The 13,622-nt window shown below is 52.3% G+C and overlaps 1 protein-coding gene across 1 annotated transcript in view; it reads right to left on the bottom strand.

The window, feature by feature from the left end:
* Positions 1–503: 503 nt before the first annotated feature.
* LOC144735276 (uncharacterized) overlaps positions 504–13,622 on the bottom strand; it is a 53,105-nt gene continuing 39,986 nt past the window's right edge. The window contains exons 11-15 of the mRNA XM_078617789.1: positions 12,364–12,515; positions 10,721–10,816; positions 9,563–9,663; positions 6,687–8,352; positions 504–5,018 (exon numbers count right to left, since the gene is read on the bottom strand). Of these exons, the coding sequence (XP_078473915.1) occupies positions 4,963–5,018; positions 6,687–8,352; positions 9,563–9,663; positions 10,721–10,816; positions 12,364–12,515 (2,071 nt within the window). The 3' untranslated portion in view covers positions 504–4,962. The remainder of the gene's footprint in view (positions 5,019–6,686; positions 8,353–9,562; positions 9,664–10,720; positions 10,817–12,363; positions 12,516–13,622) is intronic.

Genomic DNA, 13,622 nt, shown 5'->3' with positions numbered 1-13,622 from the left:
TTCATCGCTCCACCTCCCCCGTTCAGCATCATCAGCCTCTATCACTGCTTACTCTTCATCATCCACTCCACACTCTCATACTTGACTGAAGGAAATAAACTGGATGACAAAGATTCCCCGTAAAGCATTCAACAGACTGTGGGATCAAACGCCGTTAGTGTTAAGCAAAGCGTTGTTAGCTGGATGTGGAGTGGTCGTTTCAGTGGTTTGCGCGCCAGGCTACGAAGCCGACAACCCGAGTTCGATTCTCGCTCACCACCAATAACGGTGGCGAATATTTGAACAGTTCCTGGGCTTCCCCTATGTCGACTCAGCCTTAAATGATTGCAAGACGAGACAAAGGCGGCCGGGCATGGTGCTGGGCCATCCACCCCGTCGTGTGCCGTGCCGGCCTTCATCGGTGATACTCGCCAACGGCACTTTCCCCAACAGTCCAACAGGAAATCGAACCACAAACAAGCACAAACACGTGGCAAAAAAAAAATGCAACGTGTTTTCCCCGGTTTCTGTAATATTTTTTCTTTATTTTTTAAAATAGAAATTAAATAAACATTTAGAGAAAATAAATACCACGACACAGACGCAGGCGTTGTGGTAAGTCAATTAAAATTCTATCAATCCCAATATCACAAGACATCAATGTGGTAGGAATTAGGTGTCTCTCACACGGCCTCTCAAAGTAACATTCTCTCGTAAAAAATTTATACGTGTAAAAAAAAACAATACTTGGCAAGAACGTTTGTCGATGTTCATTCTCCCCCCCCTCCACCCCACGCAAAAAAGATCTGTGTTGAAAAACACTGCCGCCAGCTGCAGTCGCCCACAATAAAACTGTCCGGAGCTCAATAAATTAGCAAGTTGAAACTTGCAACGCCTTCCCTGTTGTGTTCACAATTTTCAAGTGTATTGTATGTGTGTGGGGGGTAGGGGGTGGAAACCATATATAAAGTGGCACATAACGTATATCACGGGTAAATAAGACTGCGCACCGCTGATAGATTCTTACCGCAATTATGGTCATCAATTGTGGCCCAATCTCTTTTGCAAGTGAGAAACACGGAATCCATGGTTTAAAAGCAAGGGGGCGGCGGTGAAACGGTGGCTGCCAGGCACCTTCCAAGTGGCCCAGATGGAGGACGCAGCAACAATTAGAACTTTTCCCATACAGCTTTATATGAAGAAAGAAAAACTGCGGAAGCGGCCAGGGGTGTCAACTCTCCCGTGGCAGTGAAGCCACGCAGGCGTACTCCAAAGTGCCCTCCCACGGATTTCTAACTTTTTAATATTTCAGTGCTTCATTTGAAACCGGAATAAAACAAAATCTGCAGAAGTGGACAGCGGGTCACTTTCCCCTGCCAATGCAGCCAGGCAGTAGTACTCCTGGGACGCTCCCACGGATTTCTAACTTTTCAATACTGCAAAACTTGATTTGCAAGGTGGGGGGCGGGGGGGGGGGTGAAATCTGCGGACGCGGACCGGGCGTCACTGGCCCCCTGGCAGTAGAGTTAGACCGAACTCGCAGGGGCGCGCTACCAGATTTCTAAACTCAAAACTCCATTCGAGGTTAAGCGCCCGCCTGGCCACCCCAACGTTGTGTCTTGCGGCTCTCGTCTGCGTGACTGTCCCCTGCTATGTGGCACGTCGGGGTCAAGGACATTTAGACTAGACCCTTGGCTCTAGACTACAGGATAAAAAAGCGATCTTAATTGCGCTTCGGAATTTTTTTTTTGAACCTGACATCTGTGCTACGAGGCGCTCCTCGTAATGATGTCACGTGGGGTTATCACCCACTTATTTATTTATAGGAGACGGGTGATGGGGGGGGGGCAGATGCCCTTTAAATGCGCTTCTTCACTTTGAAAATTACACCGCAGATAATGAACGAGCCCAGCCGAATCGTCGAGCCCGTTGTGTTTTTTTTTTATCAAGAGCGAGTTGGCTCCTTGGAAGAACGTGCGAACCGCGCGGGGGGGGGAGGGATGAGAGGTTGGGGGGGGGGGCTATCGAGATGCCCACGAACGATGGCGAACAGTTTGACACTTTTTGTCGAAGGAGGAATCGAAAGGGAATTCTGTTGCTCAGCTCAAGTGCATCCCCGCCGTCTTATTAGTGCAGAACGACGACGACAATTCCTCAAACTCAAAAGAGGGGGGGGAGGGAACGTCCACCCCAACTCGAACGGGACAACCTTTAAGTCACCTCTCAGTGTGGTGCAAAAGCAACCTTTTCAAAAGCAGAGGTAAAGGTGCAGCCCTGCAAGTGCTCGCTCACGCCAAGGCTGGCGGAAAGGGGCCTCAGAGAACCCCCACGCACCGCCCGACGCCGCCCAGCCCCCCCCCACCCCACCAGGGAGTAGTTGGCCTACTCTTCCACGCTGCCAGACGGTCTTGCAAAACGTTAAGGACCACCCACATTTTACCCCTCCATCGAGGACCTGCCTGCCTGCCGACCGGCCGACCGACTGGTGAAACCCATTAGTTACCGCTGGGTCGACCGGGCGGTTTTGGAGGGTCTGGGGATTTAAGAAACTCGCCCCCCCCCCTCCCCAACTCCGTTAACGAGCGTACCAACCCTAATCGCACCGCCATATAGAACGGAAGACAGGGACTCCTATACTTACTATCATTCGACTAACGTACTTGTAGAGAGTTCGAACAAACTTGCCCGTATGTCCAGTCGCCTGTTCGGACCGACAGTCGTAAGTTCAACCGCCCCGCGCAATAGATGGCGGCGGTGATGGCATCTACGTCTGCGGAACGTGAGGATCCAGTGGCATCTAAATCTACAGGAGATTATACTAATTTTAAAGCCATTCCGCGTGTTTAGTGTACACGCCGTACAACGTGTTTGGAATCGACAGGAGTAAAGTTGGACTTACGATTAAAATCGACTGACAGACAGACCTCTGGAACCTAACTTGTTCGTAAGTAGAAGAGTCCCTGTATCAGCTTGGGGTGGGTGGAGTGGGGGTAGGAGGGGGTAGGAGGGGGTGGGGTGAATAAACACTGTCAACAAAATCCAACCGATGAACGCAAACAAAAACACTCCACAGGTGCCACTGTGGACTCGTGCGAGACAACAAATTAAAATAAAAACTACTATTGCATCACTGGTCAACAATGTTAACAACAACAACAATTGGTTAAATGCTAGTTAGTTTTTCTCTCGAAAGAAATTATACTTTTTATTTTGAATTAAATAATTAATAATAATAATATGAAAAAGGTATATATATGTATTTTTTTTTTAATGTGCACACTTTAAATTCCAAAAACAACCGCGCTAACTTTAAGTGGTTGTTTTTCGTCGAACGCAACCGTTGTATATTTTGGCGGGGGAATAAAACAGTCACTGCAGCCGCTGACGGTTACAATCCGTGCAACGAAACGCGGAAAACGGGGTCGGTAAGCGCTTAAGCTCGTCTCCTTACTAAAATAAATGTAATCTCGCTCGCTCGCCGCAACATTTTCCCACGAGATCGACCGACTTGTAAACTCGCGATTACGTTTAAGCACTTTTCACTTAAAATTTTTGCTGTGTTGTCGTCGTTTTTTTTTTACAAACATTCTCAAAATACCCACGCGCGCACGCTCCCTCCCTCTCTCTCTCGAAGAATAAAGCGACAAAAAAATGTACAGCTTCGACTGCATGCATTTCACGCGGGGTACAAAATGATCACCCAAAGTTCCGTACGAAGAGAATACCATAACGGCGTTTTTTTTTTTCTATTTTCGCAAAAAAACAAAACTGCTTCGGGAAAAACAAATAAAACTCGGTGCGGGGTGACGACTTAGCAAACGTCACACTGCCCCCCCCCCCCCAAATGTCCTCCTCTCGTTCACGACCGTTAAGTGGCGGGGTTGGACTGCGGCTTTCGGTCAACCTGCAAAATACAAAAACAAAACCTCTCCCCTCGACAGGGCCGTCGCGCGGCGAATTTAAAAAACCACTTCAACAGCACTTCTTGTTGCTATGTAAACTGTGGCATCTCTGCCGCCACACCACTGCACCCCCCCACCGGGGACGCCGGATTGTTGCAAAAGGGGAGGCGACGTTTGTGTCGCGCGTCTCGACGCGCCCGCCGCTCTCCCCCCCCCACCACCACCGCCTCTTCTCCTCCTGGTTAAAAGTGAAGCGATGGTCGACTCCGGGGAGGGGGACACGACGCGCTCGGCAAATTTTAGGACGATGACGCTTTTTTTCGCTTACTAACGCGGCAGAACTTGCTAAGGCAACGGCATTGGAGTGACGGAGTTCCGTCTGCAGAGTGGAAACGAGGAGTCTGTCGAAAGGAAAAACGTGCGTGGCCGACGACGATCAGGGAACACACGAGCTCGGGTCACGTGACCTCTGCGAGTGAAATTATTGGACGTCCCCCGCAACCCCCCCAACCAAGAGGATCATCGGAGGTGAAAATTCATCCAGATTTGGGAAACTAAACTATTTCACGATATCAAATGGTTCGGCGACAGGACTTAACTTCAAGCCGGATAAGTGACCTGGAAATCGTGTCCGCACCCGGCACGCCACGTCCAGGACACCTCTCGTTCGGGCCATGGCGACTGTACGGTTCCCCATCTTGAGACCTACTCCGGTCGGCCAGCAACCGGCAAAATATTCAGCGAGTAATTCAATCCCCGTGCGGCAACCACTGCCAAGAGACGCGTGCCGTTAAACTGCCCCCCAAACGGACCGCCGCGGTCTTAACTCGGCGGCTAAAATCAACACCAACCCCTTTGACGTCGACATCTCGACGTCATCTCTCGGCAAATCGTGGCGGCCGGCCGGCCTCTTGCGTGAAGGGTGATGCTGGGCAGGCGGCGCGTAGCCACATCGGCCGCGGAAGGTGTCGATGAAGGAGGATGGAGGAGGATGGAGGAGGATGGAGGAGGATGGAGTCGACGCGTCTCTCTGTCTGTGGTGCTCCTGACGAGGTAAGGGCTCAGCAGAGGGCCCCGTCCGTCAGTCCGACGAGTCGACGTTTTCCGACGACGGCGCGTACTTGAGCCGGAACGTGCCTGTTGGGAAGACGGCAATGGAAAAACGGCGGAGAGGAGCGGTGAAGTCAAGTAACAAGGACCCCGGATGGCTCAAAGTTTCTGAGCTCGGGGGCTGCCACTGCTGACTGAGATCCTGGGCTCGAATCCAGGTGGTCGCCTGCGATTTAAAATTGGGTAGTTTTTGTTGTCCTTATCACTGTTGGCTACGTACGGTGCGAAATACGTCCAAGATACGTACAAAGAGACCCGTAGACTCACGCGGAGACCAACGGGGCAACTCGCAAGGAGCTTCAGCTCGGCACTACCCAGCAGCGTTCAATGCCGCTTGGCTTCCGAGATCAATCGAGATCGGGCACTTCGGATCGCGTAGACGTGGGTGTCAAAGTGATTCCTTGCTTGACTTTTAACGAGCAGGAATTGAGTGGAAGTTGCACATTCCTACAGCGGGGGGGGGGGGAAGTCTAACCATTGTTGTCTTCCACAAAGTGGAACTCAATTTATAACCCGACACGCCATCCCAAGGAGGATTCTAGCTCGCAACCTTCCGCTTGCTGTACTGCAAAGCCACGGCGGGCGCTTATCACAGCACCCAACGATGACAACAACGACAACAAACCATGCCCTACGCATCGCAATTGCATCGTGTCCTCCCTCCCCGCCAGCTCGCCCGCCCGCCCGCCCGCACGCTCATATATTTAGAGTTTGCATGTTCTCCCCGTGGTGGTGTGGATTTTTTCTCCGGGTCCGCCGGCTTTTTCCCTCCATATTAAAATTAATTAGATTTTGGTGTTATAAATGTCCAAATGATGGGCCAGTTTGTTGAGCTGCAATCATTTGTGGTCAGGTCGCTTCTGAAAAATAAGTTCATACCTCGGTGGGGCTTTGCCTGTTAGGATGGGGATGGCTTCGTTTAATTTGTATGTGTTTGGGTGATTTGTTGACCTTTCTTATGCTTTGCACTCCTATCGTGTTTTTCTATTGTTTGTTGTTGTAACGTTCTTACCTGCCCCTGTGAAAAAGAACTTCATAGCTCATCGGATACCTCCAGTATAAATATTCTGATTATACAACAACAATAAATCTTCTTGGTTCTTTCGGTAAAGTTACGTAGAAGGGAAGTAATAAAATAATAAAAATAAAACATAACAAAATAATTCTCACGACGTTTCGGCCACAACGCAAGCAGCCATCTTCAGGTGGAAAACAGGTCTGTCGAGAAGACAGAGTCTGAATGGCACGCCCCAGGCTTGGAGCAACTATTTATGTTGGGATGGAGGGGGGGAGAGCGCCTTGACAAAATAATTTGCATATCAAGAGGAATTTACATATTTATGGGAAATGCAGATATGCGATTAGTACTACTCGTGAAATGCGTAGGAGGTTTGGCGGGGGGTTTGAAGTCATTATGCCCGTGCATTATGCAGGATTAGCAGTATCAAAGGGAGGGAGTAAGGTTAGAATTAATAAAGGGAAGGAATGTTAATAATATGGCGCCGCAGCAACTAAAATGCTAATAGACTATACATTGTAATATTACACTATGTATTATTCTACCCACCCAACTGTATACCACACTGCTGTATATTCACTATACAATTACGTGACTTTACCGAAAGAACCAAGAAGATGAATCCCTGCAGTCACGAAAGCTTCAAATCGAAACAACAAGAAAACGACAGCCCGAACCTTGCTGGTTGGTGTCCATCGTGGGGTGCTTGCACTCGCTGGCGCGGTGACCGCACGCCCCGCAGTTGTAGCACGACAGCGTCGGCAGCCCGCCGTGCCGCCGGGGCCCCACGCTGTACTGGTAGTGCAGCGCCGGCTGCACATGCTGCTGCTGTTGGTGCTGTTGCTGCTGCTGCTGGACAACGTGATGCTGGCCGTGGTGGTGCTGGTGGAAGAGGTACGCGTCGGACACAGCGCGCTGGTAAGGCAGCGCCATCCCCGTCAGCGCCCCCAGGGAGCCCGGCTCGTGCCCCGGAAACGGCGCCGGCGATGGAATGTAGAACGCCGCTGCCGCCTGATTCGCGTGGCCGCCCACCGTGGGCTGCTGCGCCATTGGCTGACCGTACGAGCCCTGCTGCTGCTGCTGCACGTGAGGCTGTTGATGGTGATGCTGCTGCTGGTGTTGTTGCTGCTGGTGTTGCTGCTGCTGGTGTTGCTGCTGCTGGTGTTGCTGCTGCTGCTGGTGTTGCTGTTGCTGCTGCTGCTGCTGCTGGTGCTGCTGCTGCTGTTGCTGCTGCTGGTTCCCGCCGGCGCCCACAAAGCTGCCGTACATCGCACTGCTCATGGGGATGACCGGGAAGCCGATGAACGGCGTCGAGAACGGCTGGAAGTATGGGTAGCTTAGCGGCAACCCACGGGTGCCGCCGCAGCCACCGCTGCAACCGCACGAACTGCAGCTGCTGCAACAGCTCTGCTGGTGCTGCTGCTGGTGTTGGTGGCTCGGAGCTCCCAAGCCGGTGCCGTTCAGCTCTGCCTCCGATCCGCCGCCGCCGTTGTAGACGGGCGCGAGCAGAACGCCGCCACCGCTGCCTGCGCCGGCACCGTGCGCCGGGAAGGCGCCCCGCGTCGTGCAGTACCCGCCGGCGAGCACCCCACCCGGCATCACTGCCGGCGCTTCCAACGTCGGGGGTTTGGCGCCGGCGAGCGAGTGCTTGCCGCTCGGAGGGAAGGCGTCCGATTCCACGGCGTAGAGATGCAGCGGGGGCGCTTGCTGCGGTGCGTGCTGCTGCTGCTGCGTCGCTGGCGCCGGATGCTCGTGAAGCGACGTCTTGCCATGCTGCTGCTGTTGGTGCTGCGGGTGTCCGCCGCCGGTGAATATGTACGGGCTGCCCGGCCCACCGCTGTCGTCCTGCCGCGACACCTGCACCGGCACCGGCTGCGGCAAGAGCCTCGACATCTCCGGCGACTCCATGCTGCTCCGGCTGCTGTTGCTGCTGATGCTGTTGCTGCTGCTGTTGCTGCTGCTGCTGCCACCGCTGCTGCCGGCGCCGCTGTTGCCGAAGGCGGTGACGGTTGCTTTCCCGCGCGACGCGAAACCCGAGGGCAGCGCCGGCGAGCCGAGGTGCACGAGCGGCGAGGCGGAAATGAACCGCCCTCCGCCGCCACCGCCGCCCAACCGGATCTCGCCGGTCCCGTGGGCTGGGCCGTCGGCGCCGGGCAGCTCCGGCGGGAGGGGCAGGCCACCGGCGTTCTCTTTCCGCCTGCCGACGGCGTGCGCCAAGCCCGGGTGCGATCCCAGGTGCGACAAGGAGAGGGACGACGGGCACGCCGAGAAGGGGGTCGAGTGGGGCGCCGAGTGGGGCACCAGCAGCGGCGGATGGACGGAAGGGTTCTGCACGGGCGTCACCTGAGAGCGGTGCGGGGGGGAGGCGGGTTCGGGTGAAACGGTCGAATGACGAGGGACACCGATTCCGAGCGGGGGAAGTTAAAAAACCTCTCCAGGGGTGGGCGACTGCGGTCATCCAGAACGAGACCGCACAACGCGTGACGACGCAAAGGCCCGATCCACAAACACGAGGGAGAGACATCGGCGGCGATGCATTCCGCTGCTCCCAACGCAGTAAACTGACACTGTAGTCGTTTGCTCCGCATCTGCATGTTTTGCCACAAGTATGTGTGGTAAATGCAGATAGGCCTCGGCAAGGTAAGGTAATTTACCCTTTTTACCGGGTAAAAGGGTAAAGGGTAAAGGTGTCGACATGCCAAGGGGTAAGGTAAAGGGTAGGGTAAAGGTAGCTCGGAAGAATCACCTGGAAGGGTAAAGGAAATACGGCGCCTTGTTTACCGCTAAAAGTTGCGTGGCACAGTCCGTGGCCTCCATTTAATAAGTAATATAAAAACAAACTTTTTTTAAAACACACTTTTATTAAATGTACTAGTAATGGCAGAACTCCACGACTCCAGGAAGTGGCCCCGAAGCTTGCCATCACGTAAGGGACCGTGGCCAATTACAGCCAACGTCAGTTGAGCGTGGACAGTTAGACCCAAGCCGAAACATAACATAAACAAAATAATGTTTAATAATAAATATTTTTATGATAGAATATAATATTGTCATCAGTATGACATACGTATAAGTCGATACCACATTGGGAAGTGGATTAAAATTGAGTTGCAAGATTTGAGGATACAACAACGACAACAACAACAAGCGTGTAAAATTGGAATCATCGAGAGTATTCTATATGAATAAAGCGCTCTTCCTAGCATTTACCGTTATAAACCTTGTTCATGTGTAGTACCCCAGTAATTACCCTGTAATCGGGTAATTTGTATGGGGTAAGGGTTAAAGGTAGGGTAAAGGTAGGCTCGTTGTTTTTACCATTGACCTTTTACCTTACCTTGCCGAGGCCTAAATGCAGACTTGAGGCCTTGCAAAAGGTATACCTAGTTGGTGTTTCAGTGCCAGAAAGGGCAAAAACGATTCTTATTTTGTTTCATCACTTTGGATGCTGGCAAAAACGTCCCATAGATACAAACGGAGAGAGTGGGCGCAACAGGCTGCAGGAGGGTGAGCGAGCGAGCGCGCGTGACGAACGTACGCCCCCCGCTCTCACCTGCGCGGTCGGCCTCATGATGCAAATGGCCTGGTTGATGGGGTGCGACGGGAAGGTCGGCGGCTTCTCCTTCGCGGAGCCATCGCGCGCGCCTCTCTCGCCTGCGGAACGGGACATGGGACGCGCCGGTTAGCTCCGCTGCTGTCGACGCTGCCGGGAGGAGGAGGAAGTTAAGGTCGCCACGGCTCCCGTTGTCCACGCCCCCGCTCCCCCACTCTTCCGTAAATCTCAAGGAGCATAACCATCATCACGCAAACTCCGGTCACCCTCGCAGCAGCGGATTTTGGCGAACCGTCGAACAAAGACGGTCTCCCGGCGCTTTCAGATGCGCTTCTGCGGCCGTCCGGAGCGCTCTTCCCTTCCGCTATTAGGAAGCCACTGGAACAAGGCACTTTTGCATCTAAATTGAAAACAAATTTCTCTAGAACTTCTTTGTGTTTAGTTTGTTGTCCTTCCGCCGCACCTGCGATCAGCACGGGTTGCCATGTACGGTGCGAAAGACGTTCAACATACATGCATGCATACAAATCGTGGGGAGTAGAGCGGTGGTGCCAATGATGTGCGCGCCACGCTATGGGACGAACCACGATCTCATCGTGCAGAGTGAGCGGGAAAGTGCTGCAATCTACTGTGTGTGTGTGTAGATCAGAGGTCACTCGAAGAAGGAGGGGAAGGAGGAGCTCTCAGAGGTGGCTCTGTGATATCCGCTTCTGTGCGCCGCTCTCTAACACGAAGGGGGGGGGGGGTCGCGCTACGATAGAGATCCAAGTGGATTCAAATCTTGATTTAAAGCTTTCGTGACTGCAGGGATTCATATTCTTGGTTCTTTTGGTAAAGTCACGTAGAAGGGAAATAATAAAATAATATAAATATTAAACAATACAAATTCTCACTTTTTTCAAATGTTCTTGCTGTGGATATCACACCTGATGACGATTGCTTGTGTTGCAGTCGAAACATCGTGAGAATTTTTATTGTTTCATATTAATATTATTTTATTATTTCCCTTCTACGTGACTTTACCGAAAGAACCAAGAACACGAATCCAGGTGGATTGTTCGTCCCGTTGTCGACACGGCGCCGATGGCGCAAATCGCCGTAAGATTTTGGGCAAATGCGGCGACGAGAGAAATGCGGCGACGTGGCGAGTGGCCTCACCGCGATCCTTGCTCCGGTGTGCTCGCTCCCGTCCGTCCTGGCTGTGGTCCCTGCTGCCCGGCGACTCCGACCTCTCGGCCGCGTCGTCAGCCCGCCCTACGCACCAATGTACAAAGATCCCCCGTGTAGCCTCAGCAGACTGTGTGGGGCAAGTGCTGTTAAGCGAGTAGCCACCTGTGAAGGCCGGCGCTCTGGCACACGAGGGGGGTGGGTGGTCAGCACCACGCTTGGCCGCCTGTCTCCTGAGTGGCGATGTTTACTACGCAACGCGCCAGGTTACTACTCATTTGAGGCTCCTGGTTTGCCAGGTTCATTGCACAGCGCGCCAACTGCTACAGTACCCCCCTACACACACGCACACGGCAGGTGGTTCAATTGGATAGCCGGGGCCTGTTACTTGCGATGACCTGTTAGTATGACCTCGTCCCAAGTGGAGGTCTTTGGCCAAAGGGGCAAAGGCGCAGCCCTGCAATTGCTCCGCTGACGCTGCTGCCGGCGGAAGGAGCCGCCACACGATGGAGCTCCGGACAGCTCTGCTGGGGGGTATTTGCCTTCCACCCTGGGCCAGGGTATCTCGGAAGAGGTCGGAGTACCCACGCTTTAACCAAACCGCACGTGATTTGCCGATCGCCAAACTATTGGTAAACCCATTTATACCGCTGGGTGGACAGAAGCGGTGGGGGGGGGGGGGGAGATTTACAAAAACCTTGCCCCGTTGTTTCAACTGCGGCGCCGGGAGATCAAATTGAACCGGCGACCTTTGGACAGCAACTCCAGTAAAAATGGTGAAGTATGGTCAAAAAACCCCCCAATAAATTTAGATTTAAAGCTTTCGTGACTGCAGGGATTCATCTTCTTGGTTCTTTCGGTAAAGTCACGTAGAAGGAAAATAATAAAATAAAAATAAAACATAATAAAATAATTCTCACGACGTTTGGCCACAACGCAAGCAGCCGTCTGCTTGCGTTGTGGCCGAAACGTCGTGAGAATTGTTGTGGCCGAAACGTCGTGAGAATTATTTTATTATGTTTTATTTTTATTATTTTCCTTCTACGTGACTTTACTGAAAGAACCAAGAAGATGAACCCCCCAATATCCACACAGATTGGGGGGGAGGGGGGGGGAGAGGCACCTCCTCAACCGGCAGTGAACCGAAACAGGGCCGCACAATCATTCGACAAGAAACGATTTCCGCCTTCACTCGAGTGATTCTAGGGATCACCACAATTCCTGGTCACGGATTCAATTCAAGAATGATCTTGGTCTATGACAAGTGATGCTGGTGATGCTGCTGCTACTTTGTTCTCAGTGGTGCGCACACGCACGAGTAACTCGTTTCTTTCGAACTGCCTTTTGTATTTAGTTTGTTGTCCCACTCCTGCACGTCCAATTAGCACGGTTGGCTACGTACGGTGCGAAAGAAGTTCAACATACACACAACCAAAACAAATAAACACATTTGCAATACTAACACTGTGACCTTAAACAAATATATGATGCAGTCAACGTTTCGGGCAATGGTCCTTCTGCACAGCACATTATCAGGTTGCACGGGATTGTGGGATCTAGTTTGGATGGTTTTGTACAAGATGATGATGATGATAATGACGACGATGGCAAAAGAATAACCGCTTGGGACGTACGGGACGAGTTGATGGAGGGGCTTCGCTGTGCATTGTGGGCAGGGTTGTGCCGGGAATTGTGGGTAGGGCTGTGGTGAGAAGAAGGCACTCTGGTGACGCCGTTGCTCAGTGGATACGACTCCGAAACGCCGCCAAATTTCTCGGCTCGCTCCCTGGAAAACGACAAGAGAACAGTCATCATCATCATCGACGACGACATCACATCACACATGTCAGCGAGCCAGCGATGGCAAATTGCACATTTCTATGGCGGGGGTTATTACAGCCACCGCTGACTTCGCCACATAGAGGCACGAATTTTATCGACCCTCCACTCCCCCCTGAGGGCGACGATGAGCAGAGTCGACACCCCCAGCCACCCAAACCAAAATTTGAACTCTCAACCTTCCCGACTGCGAGCCACTCGCTGAAACCGCTGGACGACGCGGGCCGCATTCAAGTTAACGCTGGCCCAACGATCTCGTCTTATCTTAACCGTAATTTATACGGCGCCCGACAACACACAATCACACACAGACACCCACGCCCGCGATAAAGCCACGGCGACAAACGCAAGCCTACGAAGGGGAACATCTCTTAAAAACTAAACTATTTTTATTTCACCAGGTGAGACCCACTGAGCTACGTAGCTCTTTTTTAGAAGCGACCTGGCCACAAATGAGAGCTCAACGAAGCGGCTTATCATCGCGTGGGAATTTCTAGCAGCCAAATACTCTAAAACGCACGTTTCTAATTGTGGGAGGGAAAAACCGGAAGATCTGGAGAAAAATCCACGCGACCACGGGGAGAACATACAAACTCCAAATATACAGGCGTCAGGGTCAGGATCGAACCAACGATCTCCTGTATACCAGGTGAGGTAGTTAACATCTCGCCATCCAGACTCAGACAGTTAGGCGCCTTCCGTCACAAACGATCTGGAACGCTCCCCGTTTCGAGTCAACGTTGGCCCAATGATTTCATCTTATCTCAACTGTATTTATACAGTGCTTCGACCGAGGCACTTGACAGAGAACGAACAACGGTACACGTGTGAGCGTAATGGTCGAGATGAGGTGAATAGAATTAGATGGAAGTAATGGGGCGAATCTGTGATGCGTGAATTAGGTAAAAGCAATGCCGATGAGAGCACATGATGACGAATGGATTGAATGAATGGGCAATGAGTGGTAGCCATGCAATGATATGATGAAGAGGGAGCAGGAACGGCGGTGGGGCTTATGAGGGGTGAGATTAAGCGGTCGTGGGGTGAGCTATGG

The sequence above is a fragment of the Lampetra planeri genome, chromosome 54 (genome assembly GCF_965212315.1).
Source record: "Lampetra planeri chromosome 54, kcLamPlan1.2.h2, whole genome shotgun sequence".
NCBI classification, from domain to species: domain Eukaryota; kingdom Metazoa; phylum Chordata; class Hyperoartia; order Petromyzontiformes; family Petromyzontidae; genus Lampetra; species Lampetra planeri.
The sequence above is the reverse complement of the archived record's forward strand: the minus strand, read 5'-3'. Positions and strand labels throughout refer to the sequence as shown.